General features: G+C 58.5%; 4 protein-coding genes across 4 annotated transcripts; 1 reads left to right on the top strand and 3 right to left on the bottom strand.

Moving 5' to 3' along the window:
- Window positions 1–874: 874 nt before the first annotated feature.
- TRAVEDRAFT_159174 (elongase of fatty acids ELO) lies at window positions 875–2,786 on the bottom strand. The gene is made up of 9 exons (XM_008034837.1): window positions 2,411–2,786; window positions 2,267–2,357; window positions 2,143–2,216; window positions 2,042–2,087; window positions 1,952–1,992; window positions 1,832–1,901; window positions 1,575–1,776; window positions 1,168–1,521; window positions 875–1,102 (listed from the first exon to the last, which is right to left on the bottom strand). Exons 1-8 carry the CDS (start codon window positions 2,744–2,746, stop codon window positions 1,506–1,508), a joined length of 876 nt encoding a protein of 291 aa, XP_008033028.1. The 5' UTR covers window positions 2,747–2,786; the 3' UTR covers window positions 875–1,102; window positions 1,168–1,505.
- Window positions 2,787–3,620: 834 nt separating this feature from the next.
- Window positions 3,621–4,627, bottom strand: TRAVEDRAFT_139713 (uncharacterized protein). Its single transcript, XM_008034836.1, has 6 exons — window positions 4,442–4,627; window positions 4,339–4,376; window positions 4,204–4,277; window positions 4,065–4,150; window positions 3,877–4,010; window positions 3,621–3,820 (listed from the first exon to the last, which is right to left on the bottom strand). Exons 1-6 carry the CDS (start codon window positions 4,526–4,528, stop codon window positions 3,766–3,768), a joined length of 474 nt encoding a protein of 157 aa, XP_008033027.1. The 5' UTR covers window positions 4,529–4,627; the 3' UTR covers window positions 3,621–3,765.
- A 620-nt stretch (window positions 4,628–5,247) lies between these two features.
- TRAVEDRAFT_159169 (vacuolar protein sorting-associated protein 13) lies at window positions 5,248–22,140 on the top strand (the record flags this gene model as incomplete). The annotated part of the gene is made up of 54 exons (XM_008034835.1): window positions 5,248–5,289; window positions 5,340–5,412; window positions 5,463–5,540; window positions 5,590–5,805; window positions 5,859–5,974; window positions 6,035–6,139; window positions 6,195–6,293; window positions 6,347–6,412; window positions 6,466–6,615; window positions 6,669–6,872; window positions 6,926–7,732; window positions 7,779–7,909; window positions 7,970–8,159; window positions 8,219–8,698; window positions 8,761–8,939; window positions 8,997–9,379; window positions 9,428–10,125; window positions 10,195–11,019; window positions 11,072–11,461; window positions 11,519–11,635; window positions 11,684–11,753; window positions 11,806–11,834; window positions 11,885–12,199; window positions 12,251–12,536; window positions 12,590–12,658; window positions 12,716–12,869; window positions 12,922–13,121; window positions 13,172–13,292; window positions 13,346–13,491; window positions 13,540–13,566; window positions 13,629–13,696; window positions 13,747–14,060; window positions 14,113–14,314; window positions 14,365–14,556; window positions 14,608–15,085; window positions 15,134–15,269; window positions 15,323–15,466; window positions 15,516–15,840; window positions 15,894–15,972; window positions 16,028–16,109; window positions 16,164–16,230; window positions 16,282–16,355; window positions 16,409–16,464; window positions 16,514–16,569; window positions 16,626–16,658; window positions 16,709–16,799; window positions 16,851–18,230; window positions 18,286–18,842; window positions 18,935–19,455; window positions 19,505–19,636; window positions 19,694–19,935; window positions 19,999–20,315; window positions 20,381–21,095; window positions 21,162–22,140. 47 exons carry the CDS (start codon window positions 5,248–5,250, stop codon window positions 17,117–17,119), a joined length of 9,432 nt encoding a protein of 3,143 aa, XP_008033026.1. The 3' UTR covers window positions 17,120–18,230; window positions 18,286–18,842; window positions 18,935–19,455; window positions 19,505–19,636; window positions 19,694–19,935; window positions 19,999–20,315; window positions 20,381–21,095; window positions 21,162–22,140.
- A 1,050-nt stretch (window positions 22,141–23,190) lies between these two features.
- TRAVEDRAFT_25765 (uncharacterized protein) lies at window positions 23,191–25,723 on the bottom strand. Its single transcript, XM_008033665.1, has 5 exons — window positions 25,542–25,723; window positions 25,472–25,491; window positions 25,104–25,420; window positions 24,549–25,050; window positions 23,191–24,495 (listed from the first exon to the last, which is right to left on the bottom strand). The coding sequence occupies exons 1-5, from the start codon at window positions 25,703–25,705 to the stop codon at window positions 23,378–23,380; spliced, it is 2,121 nt and encodes a 706-aa protein (XP_008031856.1). The 5' UTR covers window positions 25,706–25,723; the 3' UTR covers window positions 23,191–23,377.
- Between the last annotated feature and the right edge of the window lie 215 nt (window positions 25,724–25,938).

The raw sequence follows: 25,938 nt of genomic DNA, 5'->3' as shown, positions 1-25,938 counted from the left end.
GCAATTATAACAGCTGCACTAGTGTCATCGCCCTGTGGTTACCACCCGTATTGTTGCAAGTGCTGATCTCGCAGCCATCGCAACTAAGGCCGCATTGGAATCTGCACTAGAGCCGCTGACTCGGCGTCGACTTCATTTCCGTGCGTTCCTGGGTAGCGTGGGTTTGACCTCGTCGCACCAGCTCTATATGCGTTACAGCACGGGAGTAAGGCGCCGGGCGTGTCTAGCATGACTGAGCCAGAGTGGGTGATGAGGTGACGACTACAGGCTGGCGGATGCTCATCGGAATGGCGTTGGAAACCGACGCCCTTGATCAGCATGCGTTGCATCCAAGTCATTTATCAGAGTCTTCTGGGTATGTGACTCCGCCTTGGCATCCTCGTCAAGTAATACGTCTTTCAACGAGTGAGGAGCATCCGCGCCAGTCGGCTTCAAATGCTATTGAAGCCTATCCTCGATCTTGAAGGTGTGGCAATGCTCGTCCGCGTCCAACACCTCCTCGACAGTTTCATCGTGGCCCAACCCAACCGCTGAGACACGGTAAAGAACTGAAGTATCCTATAATAGGCTTAGCAATTCAAACACTTGGAACCATAACTGTCCACTTTGCTTATGCCGAGTGAAGTGGACCTACAGGTGCTTGCGAGGATATAAGAGAGAAATACCAATGAGCATCTCACTACCTCTGGGAGATCTGAAAGCGCGTTGTAAGCAAGTGGATGACTATGAAAGGCCAAAAAATGGCATCCTACGCACGCTAAACATATACAAGGTCGACAACGAGCTTGCAGTATGCTTCCTCACTGTGTGTCCGTCTACCGACCTCAGCATGGGGTGCCGGCGATCCTTAGTCCGCCAAGAAGCCTGCCAATCCACGGTTCGTCTTCCTATTGGCAGAACGGAGCCTGCCCGCGGCGACGTTCACTGTCCATAGAAGTCTGATGCCCTGAATATGCAGGAGGCGTATGTGGGTGCTTGGTTGTTGCGCTTCGCGGAGGTCATCTGCGCGATGTGGTTGGCGGACAAGGGTAGTCCCGTAGACCTTCTATAGAGGCTCTACTTCATTGAAGCGCTTGCGCATTTTACAACGTGCCTGCGATGACTGGTTCGCGACATGGTTTAGGCGTTGGAAGAGAACCAGAACATCGAACGATGCGGCGTACTTACAATATACCGGAGACCCAGTCAGAAGGAGCCTCATGTTCCCCCCGCTTGTGCACTGGACAGATTTCCACTCGACGAGACACGCCATCACACAGCGGTAGGACCTTGTCTTCATCGCTCCTCTGCTTGATTCGTCATTGCCCAACGCTCTCCGCAAGGGCGCCCGGTTTACAACTATCGTGATCTACGGTAAAATATAATGAAAGAAAGACGATGAAGCGAAGGGCCGGGTCAATTACATTGACGGGGCGGCTTTAGGGTATCAACAGTACCGCCACGTCAACGCGGTGTGGGAATGACGAGCGTCACATCGACCGGATGCATAGTGCACCAGGAGGCGATCACTCGGTTTTGAGGCTGCAGATAACACAGATTAGCATGCGCTGGAGCGCCGGCCAAATGACACGTACCCGTTAGCGGCGCCGTTCGCCTTGCCGTTCGCAACAGCCTTCTTCCCTGCGGGCTTCTTGTACGTCGCAATGTAGAACTGGATGAACAGCAGGAGGTAGCTCGAAAGCAACACGCAGCCGAAGACAGCAGCCGTCTCCGTGCCAGCGCAGCTACCCATGTTCGGCAGGTTGGGGAAGTAGTTGGCGGCGTAGTACGAGTACGCTGTGCCCCAGTTGTCAGCCGGCCAGTTCGAAATCAAGGCGAATTTAGCACGTACTGGCAAAGTAGACGACGAAGAGGTCGATGATGAACTGCCCAATCTGGAACGACGTGAGGTATTTCTTCCACTGTGGCGAGAGTCAGTTGAATCCCTGTAAGATAGATACTGCATGCATACCCATATCCTGGCACCACCAGCAGTCGCGTAGTAGTAGTAGTCTGCAAAACGAATGAGTCGACGTCATCGTGACGACAGCGCTGAACCTACACATGATCACATGAACCGTGAGGTTGATGGAAATAGGGACCCATTGCTGTTGCATCGCGTTAGATGCGCCAGGCACGGTAGTCAAGCGACGTGGCACTCACAACACTAGTTTTCCCGTTAAGTTGAGTATAGCATAGGAGAGCCGTTGCGGAGTGGTGGAAGACATGGAGGAAGGCTGCAAGCGCCGTTAGCGGTCATAGACGGCATGGTGAACGCGTCACTTACCGAGGGGCTTCTTCTTAAGGGCGAGGAATACGGTGTCTATGAGCTCGATGTACTTGAAGTAATAGTTGATCATGTAGTAGAATTCGAGTCTCTACACGCGCCTGTTAGTGCTACTCAGCAAAGCAGACGATGCCAGCGACTCACAGAGGTCCACATATCGTCGTGGCATAGTGCCCAGAAGGTACCGTGCTCGAGGTACTTCGGGATGACCTCCTCCAACATGCACAGAACGAGCAGGAGACTCCCGCTGCTCAAGAACGCGTTGTGGACGCGGAAGAGGAACTGCAGCTTATACGCGGGCCTATCCTTCATCCATGCCTGGATACTGAAGATGATGACGAGATACGCGACAAGGGTCGGGAAGACCTCCTGCGGGGTCGACAGCAACGTCTTCCCGGGCACATAGTGCGTCAACTCATAAGGAAGCTTGATAGACGCGAGATGGAGGCGCGAGAGCAGGAAATCCGCGAGAGGAGCCATGGAGGAGGAGGACGTGGTCGGAGAGAAGAGGTGGACGCCCTGAACGACTTTTTCGATCCCGCCAACAGGCGCGTGCTTTTAGGGGCCGGCACTCGCCGGTTAAGCACCGGCCGGGGAAGTGCCAGCAGCGCACAAGTGCGCGTCTCGGCCGTGCTCCGGCGCCGGCGCGTCCCAAAATGAAAGGACCGCTTCCGGGCCCGAGACGCGGCGGTCCGAGGCTGGGACGCGTCGGTCCTCCCGCCGCGTCGCTTCGGTCCCGCCTGCACAGCTTGCGCCCCGACGTTCCAGCGGCGAGGCAGGACATGTGTCCGAGCCGTGTATACAGAGCCTTCTGCGCTAACGGTGGAGGACCGGAAATCCGCAACACGCCAGCTGACCGTTCCGGCGAGCACAATTGGTCATAGATGCGCGCCGCGTGAATCCTGGACGTGATACGATCCGTGAAAAGGCACGTCATTCGCTGAGCTAGAAAGCCCATGTGGCCGCCACTCGCCACAGCGTGCACCTCGGTGTGAACGCAGCACGCCGTCGAGGGCAGTCGCGAATGGTGGCGAGTAGTCACGAAGGCCGGTATGCCAGACAGCTGCGCGGAAGACGCGCCTCGTGAGCCTCGCGCGGGCGACCTTCTCGCCCCTGTGGGCCCTCGGCTGACGTCCGCGAAGCTACCAAGCCCCTGGTAGTCCACTGACAATTACGCGCATTGGCCTCGATGCAGTGCCACGGGACATGTAGTAGGCGTGTTGCCTAGAATGACCATGATCGCATCTCGAGCTTGATTGCTACGCCTGAGAAGCCGTCGGTCGTAATACGAGAGTCACAAGATGACGATTCGCGTGCAACCGGCAAAACACAGACCACTCTGCGGAGCACAATGTGAAGTGAAAGAAGGAAATCCATGAGTATTTGCCAGATAATCCAGAGTGATCCGTGTAATAGATACAAGTTGACGCGAGATAAACAAAAATGATGATGCAAGGGCTATAGCGTGGTTGAGGACGAGGAGAGTGACGAGAGCGAGATCATGTAATGACGAGAGCGTAGCCATCTTCAAGATCGGCAAGCAAGGCCTTCTCTCTGGAGCGGGTCACACAGTCAGTTCTGTCCGAGGTGGGAGGGAGGACGGGACGTACTTGATGTCGAGGTTCGCGTGCTGCACGGCAGCAAAGGCCGCGGCCCTGACTTTGGACGCGTCGAGGCCGGAGGGAAGCGCGCAGACGAGACACATTTGGCAGCTAGCAGGCTGAAGACGGTAGGAAGCAGGGATCTAGCAAGTACGGTAAGCAACCGACGCGCGATGCGAGCCTAGTAGCGGACTAACCCCGGACGCTCGGAGCGACTCGACGAGGTTGTGCACAAACAACAGCGAGCGCGAGCGCAAGTCGTGGAGGTCGTGGAGGTCGGCACCTGAGGTACAGGTATGAGCGGCGGCAGGTCGTGTGACCACGTGGGAGACGCACATGAAGCCGACGACGGGCAGCCGGTCGGAATTGTGCAGTAAAGTCTCACAGAACGCGCCGATTTTCGTATCAGTCTACACGAGGCGATGGTCAACGAGGCCCGGTCAAAGAGAGTGATACGGCGAGTGCACTCACTGAGCAAAGGGTTCCACTGCCTCGTCCAAGTTGCCCAGCTGGGGGGACAACGTCGGTGTCTGTCAGCATGGGATCGTACCGAAGCCGGGGGGCGGGGACGCACCTCGTTGAACTCAACGTCCTTGATAGGACGTTGTGCGTCCAGGTGCATGGGGATGTGGACAGCGGGGGATGGCATGACGGACATCATCTTGACAGAGGTACGAACGCGGGGGTGGGGTTGGATGTGGGGTTGTGAGGGGAGTTCAGCGGAGAGGAGAGTGAGGTGGGAGGGGGAGACCCATGAACCGGCACGGAGTGGACTGGTGTAAATAGTAAAGTGCGTGGAGGAGCTTCTCCTCGTTGCAGCCTTCGCGGAGGATTCCGGGGCTGCCGGCAAGGAATGTGTACGGAGGCGATCGGTCGCCCAGGTCATGTTCTCGGTCGCAAGAATACACCCCGCGGGGGTGGCTGCCCACAGCCACGGGCATATTTAGCGCCATCACGAGGCCCTACCTGGACGGAACTCGCGGCCAGACCGAGGCCGCAGTTGCTGGGCATCTCGTACAACGCCGCATGCGGCCTGTTCATCTCAGAGTCTGTTACGCCACGGAAGGGGAGGAAGGAGAGATACACCGTGAGCGGATCGATCCCACTCAGTTGTGCAGATAAGTCCACACCCAGGCCCGGCTCCGGCCCGGCTCACGGCACCCCTGCGGAACCGCCTACAGGCGCCCAATATACAGGGCGCTAATCGCGGTGCCTGCCTAATGGAGACATGACGTACGCGACCGCCGGCCTGAATCACTGACCGTTTGTTGACCGCAGACTGCAGCTCTACCAACTTTCCTCGTCGACCACTCCTCCCGCCACACCGCTCTCTGCTGTACAACCTCGCTGGTATATCTGTTGTAAAAACATCTGCTCACCATGGTCTGGTGGTCAGACCCGGGGAAGGAGGTCCTGAACATCGTGCGTAACGAGCTGCGGTTTCCATTCATGCGCTTACCGCCTGCATACAGCTGTTCAACCGCGTCCTTGCCCCGTATGTTGAGAACCTGGACATGAATCAGGTTAACTATGGAATTGGACAAGGTCGGTATCTTTGTTCACGGGGAGAACGCGGCCTGAACGTGATCATATAGGACAAATCACGCTAAGCAAGTTGCGCCTCAAGAAGGGTGCCTTGGACAAGTTTAGGCTGCCTGTGGATGTCATTGATGGTGTGTAACCAGCTTCTACGCGGTATATGCGTGTCCAATAATAAAACAGGGCACCTGGGCAAGCTGTCCCTCTCACTACACTGGATGAACTTGGGCAACCAGCCAGTAGAAGTCCTGGTTGAGGATGTGTATCTACTCGTCGTCCCCTCGTCCGAATCTACCTATAATCCCGAAGAAGAGGAACGTCGGGCCCAGGCCGCCAAGTTTGAACGTCTGGAGAACGCGGAGCTTCTCCATGTGCAAGCACGGACTGATGTCGCACAAGGTACGAACGCCGATCATGAAATGTGCCTTGGACGAGCATTCAATTCTCCCCAGATTCCGCACAGTCACAAGGTCTGATAGCATCCTTGGTGACGAAGATTATCAACAACTTGCAGGTTACCGTTCGGAACATCCACATTCGATACGAGGACAAGCTCAGTGTGCCGGGCGTAAGTGGGCCTCGCTGCAAAGCCGGACGGGGAACTGATTCGATACATGTTCTATATTAGCATCCCTTCGCCGCTGGTGTGACGTTGGCCGGGTTCACCGCGGTGTCGGTGAACGAGAATTGGCAACCCGCCTTCATCGACACGAAGGCTGGCGCAGTCCACAAGGTCGGTCCATCATGCAGTTCGCTGCTCCATTTCTCTGATCGCTCATCCGGCGCAGCTCGCGAGACTAGACTCCCTTGCGGTCTATTTTGACACCGACTGCGGAAGCTTGTCGGGATTGTCCTACCAGGAATTTGTGGAGAAATTCACAGCGTTGGTCAGTAACTCGGTTCGATGAACTGGAGGACAAGTTGTTGATACCGCCTGTAGATCTCCAAGGTCAACCGGCTCGCCCCTCATCAATTCATCCTTAAGCCAGTCTCGGGCGAGGGCAAGGTAAAACATCTGCAACAGAGACCGAATGCGAATCCTGACGTCAGGCTGGCTAGATCATCATGAACCACAAGCTCGACAAGGAGACACCTCGCTTTGACGTACAGCTCTCATTCGACGAGATCGGCGTGCTGCTGGATGACAACCAGTACCGAGATGCCATCTCCCTGGTAGACATGTATCACTTCTATATTCGACAACACCAGGTAGGTAGTCGTACGACCACCCCCAGAATGGACACCGACATATGCTCCCACAGTACCAAAAATACCGCCCGGCTGCCGAAGAACTCGAGAAGAGCCGTCCGAAGGCGTTGCTCAAGTTCGCCACCACGGCCATATTGGACGAAGTCCGCGATCGCAGGCGGAGATGGACCTGGGAATACTTCGCGGAGAGACGTGACGACCGTCACCGCTACGTGGACCTATTCAAGCGGAAACATCTTGGGCCGCTCTCCCCTCAGGTCGGTTGTCATGTGGCGCGTCATAGGCTCGCGGCTAATAACCTGATACGTAGGATGTCGCAATCCTGGAAGCGTTGGAGAGAAAGCTCTCATACGAAGATCTACGTTTCTACCGTTCTATCGCACGCTCGCAGCTGCGCAAGGACATGGCCACGCGGAGAAAACTCGAGGATGAGCGTAAGAAGCAGCAGCCACAGAAGCAGGGGTCGTGGTCCTCGTGGATATGGGGCTCCTCAACAACGGCCGACGGTAGCAGTAACTCCGCACCCAGCAGTGAGGAGACTGCGTTCACTGGTGAGATGACAGACGAGCAGCGGAAGGAGCTGTACAAGGCGCTGGACTATGACGAAAAGGCCGTCCTCGCGGAGTCTCTCGACACGCCGAGGGACGCATTGAAGGCTCGCGTCAAGGCGCAGCTGAACCGCGGCTCGTTCGCGCTAAAAACTGACCCGCACGGCAAGAACAGCGAGATCGTCTCGGTCGTTTTCGACATCTTCCAGGCGACGTTCCTGCAGCGGCAGGACAACTTCGAGACGTCCCTCTCCCTCGGCGGGTTCGCCATTCGGGATGGCACGACGCAGAATACAGCTTACCCCCTCATCGTGCATGTGCAGGAGAAGAGGAGCCAGAGCGAGATCGTCAAGACGCTCCCCGTGGAAGAGTCGGGTGTCTCGCCCGACTTGCCCGATCCGTTCTTCTTCCTGAAGTTCGAGAAGAACCCCCTTAGTGGGCGCGCGGATAGCGCACTGACGGTTCGTATGCGGTACATGGAGATTGTGTATCACAGAGGATACGTCGAGGCCGTGTACAAGTTCTTGAAGCCCCCTGCGAGCCAACTCGAGTCCGTTGAGGCCCTCTTGGTGGGTCGAATTTTTCATAAGTGTGATTATACTAACGGCTCTGAAGGATGTTGCGAGCCAAACACTGGAGGGCTTGCGGAAAGAGACCAGAATTGGTCTCGAGTACGCCTTGCAGACGCACAAGACCATCGACGTCAAGATGGACCTCAACGCGCCTATTATCATTGTGCCCGAAGAGTAATCTAATGCCTCGTTCGAATATTGTGCGTGCGGACACTTACCTAACGTCTCCGTCAGCGTCACTTCGACGAAAGGCAAGCATCTGGTCATCGACGCTGGTCATATCTCGATTGGTAGCGAGCTGGCGAGCAAGGAAGCCATTCAGGAGATCCACGCGAAGCGAAAGCAGCAGTACACCGAGGACGACTACAAGCACCTAGAGTCGATGATGTACGATCGTCTGACCGTCAGACTAGAAGCCGCTCAGGTCAGTACCATTGAAAAGCCCCCGGATACGCGAACATCATTGAATACCCTCGTTAATAGTTCCTCATTGGGGACGACCTTCACTCATGTCTCAAAGCGCTCCGCTCGAAGGAGAACGACAACCTGCACCTGCTCGAGCGGACCAACTTTGACCTCCAGGTGCAGAACTCGATCGTCCCAACTGCCTACACGCTCGCACGGCTGAAGGTCGCGGGTCATTTGCCCGCGCTCCAAGTAAACATGTCGGACACCAAATACAAGGCCCTCATGCGGCTTATCGACGTCTCAATCCCGCACTTCGATGACGATGAAGAGGCCCCGGCCCGAGTTAATTCCGCCGTTAAACCATCACCATCTCAGCGGCATACTTCTACTGCATTCAAGATACCCTCTGGCTTCTTCGGACCGGGCCCGGAAGAGGAGTACGCCATCGAGACCGACGACGAAGACCAGGCGGTCGTGGCCCATAGGCAGGGGAAGCCTGCTGAGCGCGATGAGGGCCATGAAGAGTTCTTTGAGGTAGACACGGGCGCCATATCCGTACGTCTTCCCTGCATCGCGCTTTCTGCGGTTGGTTGGCCTAATCCGACACGTACTACTAGAGCCCAGCGCTACACCAGCACGTCGTAGAAGTTGATTTCAAGGTTGACACTCTTCGCGCCACGCTGTACAAGTCCGCACCGGATGGGACGGATAAGGCGCTCGGTGAAGTATCTTTCCAGGGCTTCGGCCTCGCCTACGCGATGGAGAAGTATGTCATGAAGGTGGACGTCAACTTGAAGTGAGTTCCTGTGCACGAGACGGGACTTTCACATGCTGATTCATGCGCTTCCGCTAGATCCGTGTCAATGCACGTCAACCGACCTGGCAAGGATCCTTTGGAGTTCGTCTCGTCGGCGGCCGGGCCTTCGGCGGCGGACCTCCTCACCGTCAAGTACACCCGAGTGCAGCAGGCCTCGCCCGAGTATCAGCCGGTCTATGAGGGTATTGACCAGAACGTTGACGTCAAGATCTCGACGTTCCTGTTCCGGGCTGCTCCAGAGCCGGTCCTCACGCTGTACGATTTCATCATGACCACCTTCGTTCCCCAGAGTGGGGACAAGGTCGAGGCGCCGCCGTCTCCGGATTCCCCCGATGGACAAGGCGTTCCTGCGGTTGTCGTGGATGCTGGTGGTTCGCCCGAGAAGATCAGAGTGCTGCTGACGCTCGAGAGTATCCAAGGTGCGTCTGGAGCGCACCTCCTGACTGCTGTAGCTAATGCGACTGTAGTCATCCTCATCAACGACGACGTCCGGATCGCGACTCTGTCTCTCTCGACGGCGTACGTCGCGATCGTGCTTCGCGCGAACACCATGCGCATCAACGGCCGCCTGGGGAGTCTCGCACTGAACGACGACTCGCCAATCCAGACGGCCTCGCCCGAGTTCAAGCAGATTTTGTCCATCGAAGGCGACAACTTCGCGGACTTCACCTACCAGACCTACAACCCCGAAGATCACGAGACATACACGGGGGTGAAGTCCTCGGTCTCCCTCAACACGGGCTCTGTGAAGGTCCACTACCTTGAGCACAGTCTGCACGATGCGTATCAGTTCGTCATGCGTCTTGCCAAGCTCAAGGGCTTCTATGATGCCGCCACAGAAGCTGCGGTACAACGCGCTTCTGAGATCGAGCGCATGCAGTTTGACGTCTCCATTAGCACGCCCATCATCGTGTTCCCTGCGGATGCCCAGAACTCGCTGGACGTCCTGACCATGCGCCTCGGCGCGCTTAGCGCTCGGAATTCGTACGAGAACGACGGCGACCGCATTACGGCCGGATTGCACGGTATACAGCTGACGTCATGTCTACACTACGATGACCAGCCGTCCGTCCTGAAGATTGTCGACGATATCGACATCAACGCGGACATTACACAGTATAGCGGGATTGACCGTTCTAAGGATTTGGAACGTCCGAACACGCAGGTGAACTCGGCAACCCAGTCCCTGCTCACAGACAGCTCGCTTATTGAATATTTGTTGAATAATCCCCAGGTCTCCGTCAAGATTTCCGATGTCCGACTGCACCTCACGGAACCCCAGTATTGTCTCCTCATCGCCTTGTCTCAGTCGATTCCGAAGGTATTCGCAGACGTGCCCGAAGTTGACCATGAGCCGGAACCAACGCAACCCCTCGAATCTTCAAGTACGCCGAACGCCAGCTCGGACTCGACCACCGTAGTCGATCTGCGGCCTGAGCTGTCAACCAACCCCTCCTCGGGTGACACGCGGCCCTGGACTTCATTGGATGTGGTGGTCGCCGTCAGCGCCATTAAGCTGCACCTCTATGACGCTCTTGCCACCACTCAGGCAAACGTCAAGGAACACGGCATCGCTCGGTTTGCCCTGAGCGACAATAGCCTCAGGCTCAAGATGCTATCCGATGGCGCTCTAGAATCCCAGGTCGTCTTGAAGTCTATGACGATGAGCAACACCCGCCCTGGGCCCTCGAAGTTCCGCGAGATCATGCCTGCAGCTCAGCACGAGCGGAACCAGATCATGCTCCTGTTTAGTTTGTCGGGTGGAGCAAGCAACACCGGTCTTGCTGTTCTGACCGTCGACTCGCCTGAGGTTATCTTCGCGGTCGATCCTATCATCTCCCTGCTAGAGTTCTTTACCAGTGCATTCCCTCCACAAGCCGAGCCAGCGGATGAAGTCGACGACGTCGACGCGGAGCAGACTGAGCCGAGCCCTTCAGGTTTGAAGATCGACTTCCGTCTAGATCTGCACGACGTGTCTGTTTGTGTTCTAGAGGACGATGCCAGCAACGAGTCCCAGGCGATCAGACTGACCGTCAAGCAACTGCTCGTCTCGCAGCAGGTACGGACTTCGCATCTATGCCAATACGTGAAGCATCTAACGAAGCGTGCAGGGAGTGTTCGCCGTGAGCGTGAAGCAAGTTGGGATGTCCCTCACCCGCATGGGCAAACCATCTGAAAGCGTTCGATTCCTCGACGACGTCGACCTGACATTTACACTGGACAGCCGCTCCTCTGGAGCGCACCAGTCTACCAGCATCGAAGTCACGTCGCTGCCTATAGTTTTCCGAGCCTCGTACCGTGACATCATGCTCATCACGGCCATCGTCAACAAAGCGATCGCGTTGTACGGCAACTCCAGCCAATCGTCGGGGCCGGAACGGCCAGGTCTTGAAAAGACTCCAAGCCGACCAGCATTGATGTCCGCCAGAAGGGGTTCGAGGCCGACGACTTCTCGCGTTCAGCCCGTCGGCAGTGCCCATGTTGTGACGCACAAGGAGCAGGTACAATATTCTGGAGTAGCATCATTATGTATAACGTCGCTCATGCGACCCTAACAGTTCAGAGGCTCGTTCGAAGGATTCCGCCTAGTCCTTATCGGTGACCTTCATGAGCAGCCCCTCTTGCATTTGAGGGTGAAGCCCTTCATCCTCGGGGCGAAGGACTGGTCCGGAGAGGTAGGTTTGAAGCCTCTTAGCAGGAGCTCCATTCTCACCGTTAAACAGCTCCAAGCAACATCCACCCTCTCGGTCCACGTTAGCTACTGGAATCTTTCGAACTCGCATTGGGAGCCTCGTAAGCAGTCGAGCCCCCCAGACCGTTGTACTACTGACGCCATTTTCTGTAGTGATCGATCCATGGACGTTCACAGCATCAGTAAGGAACTCCTGCCCCAGTCTCCAGCTGTGTGCTCATCACACGCATAGATCGCAAAGGAGTCCCCCACCGGCGGCATGAAAATGTCGGTCAACGCAAATCAGCGCTTAGATGTGAACGTCACGATGACCTTCGTTGAACTTACTCTTGCGACCTCGAAGATGCTTGGGGTAGAGGGCGAACGGATGCTGCAGAAAGCTCGCGGGAGCTACGCTCCGTACCGCATATGGAACAGGACGGGGTACCCTCTGTTTATCTGGTCAGACACAGATGGCAGCCACGACAACAAGGATACCTCGGCGAAGCAGATCGCGAACGGCAAGACCATCGACTGGAGGTTTGATGACTGGAAGACAATGCGTGAGGTATGCAAGCACGTCTTGGGTTTCATGACACCTTGTTGAACGCGCCCCCAGCATGTCTCCTCTAGTGGACACAACAGCATCGGCCTGCAGATTGCCGGAAAGCAGTGGGAGCATCTTCGCAGCATCCCCGTCGATAGAGAGGGGGAGTACACATTCTCCCTGAGGCCTCGTTCGGAGAAGTATGCACATCGTTTGGTTTGTGAGGTGAAGGTCCAGGGCAACGTCAAGTTGGTCGTGTTGCGGTCGACATACAAGATAGAGAACCACACGCTCTATCCGACAGAGCTTACTTTGGTAGACGAAACCGGTCAGCCGGTGTACGCTGTAGAGAAGATCGGTTGGTTACGTCCGGTTCATGTTCACATTACGTTCGCTCACGTTCGCAATCAGCCCCTGGACAAGACTATGCCCTACCCCTCGATGCAGTCAATCGGTGCCGTGTCCGACTACAACCTGATCGTAAGCTATCCGAGATGACTCTGAAGAGCAGTGAACTTTACTCAACTTCTTTCACAGAGGGTTTCGGTTACAAGTGGTCTCCGGCAATCCGATGGGAGGACCTCATTGCCAAGCGAGGCTTCACGCTGCGTTGCCCTCACTCAGACCAAAATGAGGCAGCCTTCAGGTTCCAAGCCTGGGCTGATGCGGACTCCAACGATATCGCGTCACGGTGGGAGCACTAATCGATATTGAAATGCATTTGCTGACCCTCCTCTCCTTAGCAAACTGCCGAGGATCACGCTCAAACTTCGGGCACCGATCGAGCTAGAGAACTTGCTCCCGTATAACCTCGACTACCGCATCTACGACAAGGAAACCGATCAGAACTGGAGGAGCTACCTGCGTAAAGGCGGTGTCATGCCTGTTCATTCAGTCGAGCTTGCGCATCTTGTGTTGTTGAACATCCAGATCCAGGACACAGGTACTATACCAATATCACATCCCTGTGGCAGAACTGACCACTCAAACTAGTCTTCAAACCGAGTGACTTCGCCATCATCAATACCGACGGCAATTCCGACTTTGACGTTGAAAACAAACTTGTGTTGAGGGACCCCGACGGCCACAAGCTAGATCTAAAGCTTAACTACGTGTAAGGATTGTTTCTTGTGCTGGGGTTGGTCGAGTTAGTAACCTTTTCCGCAGACACTATCCCGATTCCGGTGGTTCTTTCAAAGTGCAGGTCTACAGTCCCTACATCGTCTTGAACAAGACCGGGCTTCCGTTCTCAGTACGGCCATCTAGTTCTCGAGTCGGTTCGTCATCAGAAGTTGCAGGGGAAACAAGACCAGGTAATTGCACTGTGTCATTGATAAAACTTCGCTGATGCTGGTTCTTAGACATCCTCGCCAAACTTATTCCCTTCTGTGAGCTCTCAGACAGGTCATTTCCATTTCGTGACCAAAAAATCTCACACGGGTCGTTTCAGTGTTGTCTCATTCCATCGACAACGGCAAGGACTTCGCATTCAAGCTCGGAGATTCTGCTTGGTCGCAGGTAATAGAATCTCGCTCTATTTCGGCATACGCGGCTCACAAGACATCCAGACTGTCAGCCTGGACGCCCCAACAGCCGAGACAAGACTTGTGATGCCACACCAGACACAGAAGGCGGATGAAATACACGTCGGTCTCTCATGGACAGAAGGACTAGGAAAGTACAAGTTGACAAAGGTCATCACTCTGGCGCCTCGTTTCATCGTCGTCAACAACTTCTCCCAACCTTTGGCGTTCCGAGAGCATGGCGTGGCACCCCGCGGACGTCCTACGATCGAACCTGGAGAGAAGCGCCCCTTGCACTTCTTGCGTGTTGGTGATGAGAAGCTGCTCACCCTCGCCATCCCGGGCCTCAATGCACAATGGTATGGATGATAATAGATAAATGTCCTGATCGACATCGCTCATGTTGTACAGGTCTCCCGCCATCAATCTGGAGGATATAGGCAGCGTGCACTTCCGCTTGCACGCTTCAGAAGGAAGCCAGAACATGCGTCTAATGCGAGCAGATGTAAAGATTGAAGGGCCTACCATCTTCATCTTCATCGACGAAGCCACCGAGGGTTGGCCGTTCACGATCGAGAACGACACCGACCACACATTCACCCTGACCCAAACGGTATGTGCACACTGTGGCATCACCCTAAACTTTCACCAACCTTTCTCCAGGATCTCAATCGCAAGGAAGGAGGGCAGGCTGCGAAGTCTGGCCCGACTTACACGGTTGCCGCCAGGTCCAGTCTTGACTATGCGTGGGACAGTCCAGCTGCTAGGGACAAGCGGATCGTCCTCGCAGTCAGTGGCTCCCGCCGAGAGATCGACGTCATGGAGATCGGCGACCTGGTGCCGTTCAAGTTTGCCGTAAGTGTCGAGTTTGTCGTGTACTTTTATCTCTAATTAATCCTCGGTTAGGGCGAGCGAGGAACGCAGACGGTATCTTTGGACGTACGTGCCGATGGTCATAGGCAAGTGCTGCGTATCACCAACTACAACGCGGAATACAGTCTGTACAAGCCCCGACGCCGAGACACCATGTCACTGGCGCGACAGGACTCCATGAGCAGTAGTCAAGACGCATTTGAGGCGGTCCAGGAAACGGTGGCTCCTGTCCTGACCGTCTACCTGGACCTCCAGGGCTTGGGCATGTCTCTCATCAACCGGCGCATGGTCGAAGTGGTCTATCTCTCCCTCAACGCCTTGAAGTTCGAGTACGCCAACAACCCCGTCGCCCAGTCTGTCACTCTGTCCTGTGGAGGCTTGCAGATCGACAATCAGCTGCACGATGCCCTCTTCCCTGTTCTGCTCCAGCCAACTCCGATCTCTCAAGATTCAAAGGCGGTCGCTGCCTTGCCCACGGTGCAGGCATCAGTGATCTGGTTGAACGATGAGGGTAGGTGTCGACCTTGTATCATGTGTACACGACTAATGTGGATCACAGAGCACGGCGTGTTCTTCGTCAAGTACTGCTCCATTCTTCTCCAAGCTTTGACGGTAGAAGCGGACGAAGACTTCCTGTTTTCCCTCTACGATCTCACGAAGATCAAGGGCGCGTCGTGGGACGAGGGCCAAGAAGAGTAAGTTCACGCTGTGACTCGTCCGATATTCTTCGCTCACATCGCGGTTGCAGCGTGCTCCTCAAATACCCAGAGGATATACCTGAGCCACAAGCTACCGCGCGCGGGCAAGACTTGTACTTCGAAGTACTGGAATTGCAACCGATCAAGCTGTCCATCTCTTTCATGCGCACAGAGCGGGTCAGCGGGGAAGAGAAGTAAGCTAGGCCATCCTGAGATTTGTGCGTGTGCTGACGTATTTGCCAGGTTGAGTCTCCGCAACCCATTCGCCGTCGTGCTCAACGCGGTCACGATGGCGGTTGGAAATGTCAACGATGCTTCCTTGGAAATGAATGCATTGGCGATCAAGGACATGCGTCTCACGCTGCCTGATCTCGAGGAGCGGATCACGCATCATTACCGTCAAGAAGTCCTTCGCCAGCTCTATCGCATTCTGGGGTCAGCGGACTTCATCGGCAACCCCGTCGGGCTCTTCACCAATGTCAGCTCCGGTGTCGCCGATATCTTCTATGAACCGTTCAACGGATCGGTCATGCATGGGAACAAGGAGATCGGTATCGGCATCGCGAAGGTCGGTCGGAGCATTCGTTACGTCGTAGCGGGGGCTCTGAACAATTTCCGCAGGGCGCAGCGAGCTTCGTCAAGAAGACTGTCTTCGGGTTCTCGAACAGCTTCACCAAGTTCACGAGCAGCGTCGGAAAAGGTGAAGATGCGCCCAGTACGTACAGACGTGACAGTGTGTTCATTATGGCTTGCAGGTCTTTCGGCGACCACCCTGGACTCCGAGTATCAGCTGCGCAGACGTATGAACCAACGACGTAATCGCCCTCGACACGCCATGTACGTTCTTGCTCCATGATACGAATCCGTGAGATCTAACGATCGGTTCACTAGCTATGGTGTCGCTGCAGGTGCTGAGGCACTTGCTAGCAGCCTTGCAAGCGGCGTCGAAGGTGTGGTGGTAAGCTTCATCAAATTATTTAACCAGGCGCAATTTCTTATACCCATGCAGCTCAAGCCCATCGAGGGTGCCGAGTCGGAAGGGGCAAAGGGATTCTTCAAGGGGGTCGGAAAGGGGCTGATCGGGTAAGTTATGAATCGTCCCTAAGTCTCTTGCTGTGTCGCTGAATGTATGCTAGCGTCGTCACGAAACCCGTGATCGGGGTGTTCGACCTCGCCGCCAACGTCTCGGAAGGTGAGCCTCAGCAGTTCTCCCCCCGTCATTAGCATTAACCTGCGCGCAGGCATTCGTAATACCACGACGGTGTTCGACAACCCGGCTCGAGACCGCGTTCGCTTGGTGAGGATTCTCCGTAGTCTGTCGGTATCCCAGTGGCCTTACCTCACCTCATGCAGCCTCGTCTCATACCTGCCGATGGTGTCCTCGTGGTATGTGGCATGCTCATAGTGCTCTAACACCGCTCTAACACCCCGAATAGCCGTATGCCGAGCGTGAAGCATTGGGACAGTACTGGATGAAGGACCTCGAGTCGGGCAGGTTCCGCACTGAGACTTACGTCGCACACCTCAGTACGTGCCCCACGAGTGAGAAGAGAACGCACCCCCTGACGTACCAAACAGACCTCCCTGGGGGAGACAACGTCGTGCTGCTGACCACGACGAAGGTGCTCTCGTTCTGGTCGAACAAGCTCCGGCTCGAGTGGGAGCTCCCCTTCACGCAGGTCCAGGGCGTCACCATCGAGGACACGGGCATCAAGTTCGCGCACAAGGCCGGCAAGGAGCACGACAAGTTCATCTTCATCCCCGACAAGAGCTCCCAGACCTGGTTCTTCTCCCAGATCGCGTCCGTGGTCAAGGCGTTCAACGCCCGGCGGCGCATGGACTCCTGAGCCCTTGCGGCTGGAGATGAGGACTCGCTCACGCACGCTGCACGCTCACGCACGACGCACACACCATTCTCGGACGGTATTAAAGTGTATTGATAGACTGTATCTCATGTACCATGCAAGATGTACCAATGTATGACGGCATATATGCGACCGCGCGGAACGGCAAGAGTGAACGAAAGCGGTCGACAAGGGACAGTGAATCCAAACACACAAACGATATAATGGTAGGCGATAGAGGGATGTGGTGAACCAACGAACGATAGGCGAGGGGAGACTGGATATACAGAGGGACCGAGCGAGACAGGGCGGTGGGGGGTAACCGGCGGAGGGATTAACGCATAAAGTAAGGGAATAAATACTATGGACAGCGGGATCCCTGCATGTGTACAGACAGTGGTGCGCGCTGCACTTAGACTGGCACTGACCGGGCGGGCGCGCTCTAATGGCCGCCCACGGTGTCCTCGCTCGCGCGATTCGTGAGCCGGCTCTGGCTCTTGACGGCCGTCGTCGCCGTGCTCGTGCTGAAGTTGCGCTCGCGGCCCTTGAGCGCGAGGTCCTGGTGCGTGCCGAACTCGTCGAGGTGGTCCCCGGCGAGCCCGGTCGGCGTCACCTGCTCGGTGTTGTCGCTCGCCGCGTAGCCCTTCGCGCCGTAGTGCTCGAGGCTGCCGTAGCTGCCGCGCGGGCTCGTCGAGTACGCGCTCTGGAAGTCCGTGTCCTCGTCGTCCGTCGCGCCGTTCGCCCCGGGGGTCAACGACGGCGTCGTTGGGGTGGCCGTTGTCGGCGAGAATGCGCCGAACGACGCGGTGGACGGGATTTTGCGCAGCCCGGGCAGCTCGAGCGTCGAGGTGGTGACCTGTGGGCGGGGCTTCTCCTCGGGGGCGATCTCGGTCTTGGTCTCGCTCTCCGTCGCTGACAGCGCGGGGTCCATCGTGTCAGAGTTCTTGGGGTTGGCACGGCGAACAGGGGTGTCGAGACCAGACAGGGCGGGCGAGTCGGTCAGTTTCCTGGACTTGGGCTTTCCACGACGTGCGCGTGAGCGACCAGACTCAGACCACTCGCTCTCGCTGTCCAGCGAGCGACGGTACGCCTCAGAGCCAAGCGCAGACTCCAGCTAGAAGACGACGCGTCAACAAATCAATCAGACGAAACGCAATAGAGGCACGTACCTTGCGCTGAATTTGAAGCACCTTCTGCGCGATCTTGTCGCTCTTCTGGCTAATCCCCTCGTCGACGGCCTTCATCCCGTCCTGCTCCATCTCCGCCGCAGAGAATCGCTTCTGCTTCTTCTGGCGCTCCTTCTCAAGCTGCGCCTTCTCGCGCTCAACCTCGTCCGCGTGCTCCTCCTCCTCGGGCTCCTCGAGCACAGTCCCCGTCGCGCGCTCGGGCTTCAGCGTGAACTCGTCGCGCATGTCCCCGCCCGAGTACGACTCCGCGAGCGTCGACTCCGTGCTGAACGAGCGCAGCGGGCGCGACCGCGCGTCGCTCCCGCGGCGGTGCGAGGGCGCCGAGGGCGCGGAGCGCGAGGACATGCGGCTGGACGGGCGCGAGCCGCCGTAGTCCGAGTCGTCGACGTCGACGGCCATGTGCGCGAGCGCGCGCTCGATCTGCGCCTCGACCTCCGCGATCATCTCCGCGCGCTCCTCCTCCATCTTCTCCATCGTCTCGCGCATCTGCTCGAGCTCCTCCTGCGCGGTGCGGTGCGCCTTCTCCGTCTCCTGCAGCTCTGTAACACAAGAAACAACGCGTCTCATCAATTAAACGTTCGCGGATGCGCTCTCCGCGAGGCGGACATGGACGACAAGACACGGCACTCACGCTGCTGCAGCTTCTGCTTCTCCGACGCGGTCATGGTGATCATGCTCGACAGGCGCTTCGTCTCGCGCTGCTCGCGGTTGATCTTCGAGCGCAGGTCGCTCGCCTCCACGCTCAGCTTCTCCGCGTACTGCTCGAACGTGACGAACTTGTCGCGCCAGAGGTCCGACTCCGTCATGAGGAAGTTCAGCCGGCGCGAGAGCCGCCCGATCTTCGTCTCGAGGTCGTCGCGCGCGTCCACGAACGCGGACGCGCGCTTGCGGATCGACAGCTGGATGTGCTGCTCCGCGACACTCAGGCGCGGCGGCGGGCGCACGCTCCCGAACGAGCTGATGCGCTTCAGCAGCGACGGCTTCTTCATCTTCTCCGCGAGCACGCTGTCGAACGCCTGGATAATACGTGTTGAGTGCCACCACTCTGGCGGCTTGACCATGTCCGCGACGGCGGTAGATGCTGAGCCTCGCTTCGCCTGGATTTTGCATACGGGGCGGAACCGCCCAGCAGGGAACGCTTCCTTGAACTCACTATGGATACCATGAGCTTGAATATCCCTGCGAAGATAAGAGAGCTTACCTCGGTACACAGTGGTCGGGATGGTAGTGCGGCTCGAACGCGGTGAGCAGCTTCTGACGGTACCTGTCGCGCTGCTGCTTGACAGAGACAACGCCGGCTGGAGGCGCCGCGCAGTTCAAGTAGTTGATGTCCCTATAATTTCGCGTTTAGCGCATGTAGCTAGTAACTAGTTCAAGGTGCGGTACTCACAAATCGACGACGCACACCTCCGGCGGCGGCCGCACCGCGTAGCGCGCCTCCGTCGCCAGACCAATGATCCAAGGACCGGGGTCCTCAATGTAAATCTTCGCATCGCGCGAGTGCACAGAGGAGAGCGCAACGCCACTCCAACCACGCAGTTCGACGAGGTACTTGACCGTCATCACCGCAATACCCAGCATAGCCGGGTGCCGCGAGAAGAACAGCACACGGCCCGTAGGCGCCAGCGCAATCTGGGGTAAAGCAGTGAATTAGCACTGCACTTACCAGATCATCATTCACACCGAAGGATTTACCTCGCAGATGGTGAGAATGTTGTCGATGTTCAGGCACTTGAACAGCGGCCACATCGTGAAGTTCACGTCGACGAGCCCGCGGCCAAAGTCGAGGCCGCCAGGGAACCGGGCGACGACCTCCAAGCTCGTCTCCGCGCCGCCCTGCGCGGGCGCAGAGGACGCGTCGAGGCGTACCAGCTCGCCGGCACGCGGCGCGGGGTGCGAAAGGATCTTGGAGATCTGCAGGGTGTGGGACTGCACGTCCTTCGAGAAGCGCGCCCACGACAGGGTAAGGTAATCCCGCATGAGGTCGTAGATCGGGAAGCGCGAGACCAACGCTAGAAGGCAGTGCGTTGCCAATCAGCTCCCGCAAGTTAAGCTTGATTGAGCTCAATGCACTCACTCAATGCGTAGGGCAGCCAGAAGACCGTGTCCCCCGGCAGGAACAGCGTGCTCTCGCCGGGGGTGTGTCCCACGGTGCTCGCGACCTCGTAGTCGCTCTCGCTGATCGCGCCGCCCTCCCCGTCTGTTTCCGGGTCGAGGTCGGTTTCCGCGTCGGTGCCCGCGCCCCACGGGCTGCGCGAGCTCATTTTCGCGCGTCGGCGCGCTGTCATCGCGGGGTCGCCCCCGGGCGTCGCATCAGACGCGTGACGGCGCATCCGCGACGCTACCAAACTTTGCGCGCTCTCTTTTCTCGCACGGCCGGCTTCTAGTGTGCGGCGTATGGCCGCAGTCCGCTCAGCGTCAGCATGAGACCAGACGGTAAGGCACACGCCATGGTAAGTTATCTGGCCGGCTCCGCTCGCGTTGTTGCCCATGCCGCCGCCGAGCTCGCTGCGCCCCGCGTTGTGTCCGTTGGGAGACAGGTACGCAGATGAGGTGGGGCCGAGGTAGGCGGAAGAGGGCCGGGCGTGACGGCTGAAGGGATCGTCTGCGTACGGGTAACCATACGACGAGACGTCCGTGTTGGTAGTCAGCACGGATGCACGAAGCATGTCCGTAGACGGGCTGGGCGCCAGAGGGGTGGTGGGCGCGGGGAGGTTGAACGTGAATGTGTGCACGGTGGACGCGGGCTGCAGAGTCGAGGCGATGATCTCGACCTCGCGCGTGAAGGAGAGCTAGAAGGGATGCGACGCGGTCACGGACCCGCGCAAACGGCGCACATACAAGAGGGGAAAACGCACCTTGAGCGCCTTGGACAGCATCTTGCCCACCTCCTGCTTGCTGAGATGGCCCGACGAGCTGAACATGCTCGCGTTGCCGTCCTCGGCCTTGTTCTTCTTCTTGCGCTTGCCGCCGCCCGCGCCGGGGCTTATCGTGCTCCCCAGCACCTCCGGCCGCCACCACCTGCCAACCGCACCCTCGGAATGGTGCAGACCCATCACGGAGTCGGGGTCGGCGAGCGTCCATGTGTGCGGGCTCTTGGGCAGCCCGGAGACTACGTAGAGCGACGCGAGCGGGAGGGTCGGCCCTGACGGCGACGGGGGCGGCGCGCTCACTGAGGGCGGTGCAGAACGCGCAGAGACCATGGAGTTGCGGTTCGAGCCCGGGATGGGCTCCATGCTCTGGCGCTGCCTGAAGCCGAGGACGCGTGCGGCCTTGTCGGTGCGTGCGGGAACGACTGCGTTCTCGACGGGGCCGTTGGCGGGGCGGTCGATGGTCACGTAGTCGAGGTCGTCCTCCTGGGCGGACTGGAACGAGGTTGTGGACGGGTTGTGGGAGAAGGAGAAGGAGGGCGAGGCGAGGCCGCCGCCCTGGCGGCCGTGGCCGAAACCGAGGCCGGGGAGGCCGTTTTGGGCGTCGTCCCTGTTGGCGTGGACGGCGTTCGCCCCCGCACCCACACTCCCACTCCCGGAGATGGTGATGATCGGGTCAGGCGCCGGGATCGGTCGCGGCACCCCGTGCCGCCGTCCGCCCATGCCAGCGCTGCTGCCCACCGCGCCGCTCGAGCTGGCGGCGCCGCCGTGCGCATCCTTGGAGTACCCGCTCGTGGTCGAGCGCAGGCTCAAGGTCGACTTCTGGGTCGCGCGGCGGGAGAGGAGAGACGCCGGGCCCGTGCCGTGATTTTTGTTGCCGTCGACGTCCTCCGAGAAGCGGGACTTCATGATCTTCTCGCCAATGGTAGGCGCGGGGGTTGCAGACACGGCGAGTGGCTGCGGCACAGGCGGGTTGGCCCGTGTTCTAGGACTGTGCATGGTGACAGCTGGTGCAGAGGATAGATATGGTGACTGGGGGTAGCGCAAGTACACACAACGGAAGGAAACGGAGACAGCGAGGAGAGAGGGAGAGACAGGTAGAGACACAGGGGATGAGGCGGAGAAAGGAGAGTGGGGCAAGGGCAGAGAGCAGCCTTGGAGGGGGCGGGGAGCGCGGTGCTCTCTCGAGCTGTGCGGCGACGATGGAGTCGAGGAAGAAGAGAGCTTGCTGGGCGGGGGCGGAGGGAGGTGGCGGGGCGAGGGTCGGCACTGGGCTTGGCCCCTGGCTTGCCCTCCTGAAACGCACTGGTATGTTTGTTTTCGCAGCGCGAGCTCCAGCCGGCCGGGGAGGCAATCGCGCGGACTCTTACGCGGTCTGATCTCCCTCGTCTTCGCGCACAAATTGCCACGCTAGCGAATGTCCGCCTCTCTTCGCCCTCTTCCTCGCCCTCCCCTCGCACACGCCCCGCCCCCTTCTTTCTCCCGCACCAGCGCGCAGAGCTCCCAGAACCGCAGAAGGGAGTGCGCAGCCCCAGAAGAGCTGCTGCTGCTGCAAATCGCGACCCAGCACAGCGGGCGCGCTACGGCTACATAGATACGCGATCACGTGCACCCCGTCGCGCACTCGCGTATCTGGCGATCGAGATCGATGTGATGGTGGGAGCCGTTCTAGCTCGAAGGGGCTTCTAACTCGCCTTCTATGGAAGGACGCCGACGGGTTTGGAGACCGAGTCCTCCGTCGAGCACCCGCCCCTCCTCCTCCATATCGCGGTGTTCCTGGCTGGGCGACATGGCGACGTCCATGCATGTCCTGACAGACCACTCATTAATGACAGTGGCGCGCAGTTAACATCTCCACACGTCGTCCGTGCTCGGCTCGGTGGCGCTGCCGCCTCGGAGTCCGGAGATGCGCCGAGCAGAGGGCCCTCCCGCGAACGCCTTCTTCTCGTCATCGCGCTCGCCGCCGTCCGGACAACAGCGCGGATCCATCCAAGAAGGTTGCCATTGATGCCTACTTACTCGCGTCGGGTATGCTAGTACGAGTCCATAGAAACCCCATTATGTACGTCGTAAGGGGGGTGTATCACCATCATATCAATGTCTATATACCATCCCGCCTCCGTCCACTTCCGCCAGGGCCCCGCGCCCTCATATTCCGCGCGACGCGTCTCGACGTCGCAAGGGCGAACACACCCAGGCCAAACTCATCTCGGCGGATCCGTGCTACCCAGCACGTTCCGCAGCCACTTCCATCTTCCCTTTGCCCGCCGTCCTTCCGGTTCCTGGCCAGCTTCCTGTCCGCCGCCGCCGCCTGCCCGCTCGACGTCCCTCCCGTACGGCAGGCCCGCTGCCTCCCCGCCAGTTCTCGAGTCTGACCCTACGCCGCCGCCATCGACACGCAGCGGCGCAGCGCCCGTCGCATCGCCTTCGCTCACCACTCGGCGCATCTTCCACCCCCGCCCTGGGCTCCCAACCGACCCTGCGTCGCTTGCAGCCCCGGCGCCAGCGCCGTAATGACTGTGCGCATCGCCCCCTGGCAATGGCAGCAGCCCACTCGCTGCTCCGCCCGCGCCCCCGTTACTGCTCCCGTGCCCTGTCATCCGCCGCCGCCGCTCGCGCGGCACGATGGAGAATCCCGGGCTGATGGGCGACAGCCCGATGGAGAACCCGCTGAGCGCAGACGCGCTCGGGGGTAGCGACGGCGCGAAATGCGAAGCTGTGGGACTGAGCTGCGACGCGCCCGAGGCCGCTGCGAGCGTGGTGCGCCGTCGCCTGCGCGAGGAGGCCGATCCTGGAGACTGCACTTCGGGACTTAGGCTGTGTTCCAGCCCTGTGCTCGTAGTGCGCGAGCGCCGAGCCGGCGGAGACGAGAGCAACGCGGAGTCCGTCTGCTGTCGGCCGTGTGGGCGGGCTGCGCGTCCCCCCGAGCGTGCGGGGGTGGTCGGTGGTGGTGACAGCTGCGGTGCTGCGATCGGCGTAGGTGGTTCTGTAATGACGTGCAACCCGAGCCCGGAGGAGGTGCGGCCGCGCGCAGACTCGGCGCGAGACTGCTCGTCCATGGGCAACGGTTCGTCCTCGTACGCTTCTTCCTCGATATCGCTGTCTTCACCGGTAAGTTCCATTGCGGAGTCGCCTTCGTGCCAGGTGCCAACGTCGACACCGCCTCCGCCGCCTGGAGGGAAGCTGATGATCCAGACGCCGGAAAGCAAGACGGCAATGCCGAGCCCCACCAGGAGAAGGTGCAGGGTAGAGAGCATCGAAAATTGGTCAAAGTAGACCAGGCCATTCACGATGCTAGATAGGTTGTAGAAACAGAATGCCACTACACGATGGGTTAGTGAGAAGTGCAATGAAGTCATAGGAGCGCGTACTCACGTGGGCATACTAAGGTAGGATCGGCCAAAACCAGACTCTTGTGCATATACCACAGCTGCAGCAGGGCGAACACCACCAGGCTGATGACAAGCACCCACGCCTGCCACCGCCAAAACTGGTTGTTTCCGCCGAACGTCCACAGCAGCAGCTCGACCCCGCTCTTCGCGAACAGGAGGCACATGCCCGAGAGGATGCCGGATATGGACGCATACGAGAATGCGAGGAATAGAGGGGTCTGCGGTGATTTCGCGCCATACGAGAGCGGGCTCGCGATGATGGAGCGGATGGAGGTCGAAGGGGATGGTGACTTTGAGCGCGGTTGGGGTTTGCGGTCAATGAGGGGTGTCCGCTCAGTCGCCGAGGTGGGGTCGACCGCGGACGTCGCTGTCGTTGCGGTGGTAAGGAGGGAGGGCGCTGTGTTCGGCGCAAGAAGGGGTGATAGTGGCGGGCTGACGTCCGCGAGCTTGTAGCGGCGGGTATAGGAGTACTCCACCACATGGGTCTACAGCCACAGCGGTTCAGCCACCATGTACATATGATTTCGGATGGACTTACGGCAACTAGCCACACTAGCACAACGAAGCCCAGCAGCGAGAAGTACGCTATGAACGCTGGGCGACTGAACAGGCGCAGCAGGTCCTCGAGTGAGTGCGTAGGCTCCTTGACGATGCCGAAGACAGCAATGAGCACGGCTCCGCCGGCGATGAGTAGCGTCCCGAGCAGCATCCAAGGCGAGAACACGTCCCCAAGGAGGAGGCGTGCAAAGAAGGCATTCCACAGGAGAGAGACCGCGCCGAGGGGGGCGAGAATGACGACCGGGAGGGACGCGATCTGGAACACGGATCCGAAGAGGTTGGAGGAGATGAAGATGGCTGGAAGGCATCAGCGGAGGCCCCATCGGACGTGACGGAATGAACACGTACTGAAGCCTAGAAGCCATAGTCTGTGGACAGGTCAGCGGCGGACGTGAAGGGAGGGGCGTGGTAGACGTACGGCCTGCGGTGCTCGACCTTCTGCTGGTCCTCCGGGAGTGATTGGTTGAGAACATGGCTCTTGCGCTGGACGGTGAGGCCGAGAGATTGAATGAAGGAGGCAAGGAGGCCGATGATGATGCCGACTGGGATAGAGATGGAGGGGTCGCTGTCGTCGCCAGCCATGAAGAGAGTGTGGAGGTCGACGTTCTGTGGCCGACAGGTGCAGCAGCGACAGCCTCCGCGTCTGAGCAGCACCACAAGACACGCGCCCACGCCTGACCCTTTTGGGAAGGGAGAAACACGTGGCTACGTGCCGCCACCCTCTGTCCCTCCTCTCTAGATCTGCTCTCAGAACAAGTTGCCTACTTCAAGTCGACATAATTTTTGTGCTTCGCGCAACTGGAGAAGGGTCTTGC

Source organism: Trametes versicolor (genome assembly GCF_000271585.1).
Source record: "Trametes versicolor FP-101664 SS1 unplaced genomic scaffold TRAVEscaffold_1, whole genome shotgun sequence".
Taxonomy (NCBI): domain Eukaryota; kingdom Fungi; phylum Basidiomycota; class Agaricomycetes; order Polyporales; family Polyporaceae; genus Trametes; species Trametes versicolor.
Note: the sequence above shows the minus strand (reverse complement) of the source record. Positions and strands in the feature narration are given on the sequence as shown.

Bases quoted from the DNA above. Each gene is read 5' to 3' on its own strand.
- TRAVEDRAFT_159174 (XM_008034837.1), bottom strand. From the start codon at position 2,746: ATGGCTCCTCTCGCGGATTTCCTGCTCTCGCGCCTCCATCTCGCGTCT. The intron at 2,088-2,142 runs GTGAGTGCCACG...GCGATGCAACAG, and splicing joins TTAACGGGAAAACTAGTGTT to CAATGGGTCCCTATTTCCAT. The intron at 1,993-2,041 runs GTAGGTTCAGCG...TTCGTTTTGCAG, and splicing joins CACGGTTCATGTGATCATGT to ACTACTACTACTACGCGACT.
- TRAVEDRAFT_25765 (XM_008033665.1), bottom strand. From the start codon at position 25,705: ATGGCTGGCGACGACAGCGACCCCTCCATCTCTATCCCAGTCGGCATC. The intron at 25,051-25,103 runs GTAAGTCCATCC...CTGTGGCTGTAG, and splicing joins TGCTAGTGTGGCTAGTTGCC to ACCCATGTGGTGGAGTACTC. The intron at 24,496-24,548 runs GTGAGTACGCGC...CCCATCGTGTAG, and splicing joins TCCTACCTTAGTATGCCCAC to TGGCATTCTGTTTCTACAAC.
- TRAVEDRAFT_139713 (XM_008034836.1), bottom strand. From the start codon at position 4,528: ATGATGTCCGTCATGCCATCCCCCGCTGTCCACATCCCCATGCACCTG. The intron at 4,278-4,338 runs GTGAGTGCACTC...CGCCTCGTGTAG, and splicing joins GCAGTGGAACCCTTTGCTCA to ACTGATACGAAAATCGGCGC. The intron at 4,011-4,064 runs GTTAGTCCGCTA...CGTACTTGCTAG, and splicing joins AGTCGCTCCGAGCGTCCGGG to ATCCCTGCTTCCTACCGTCT.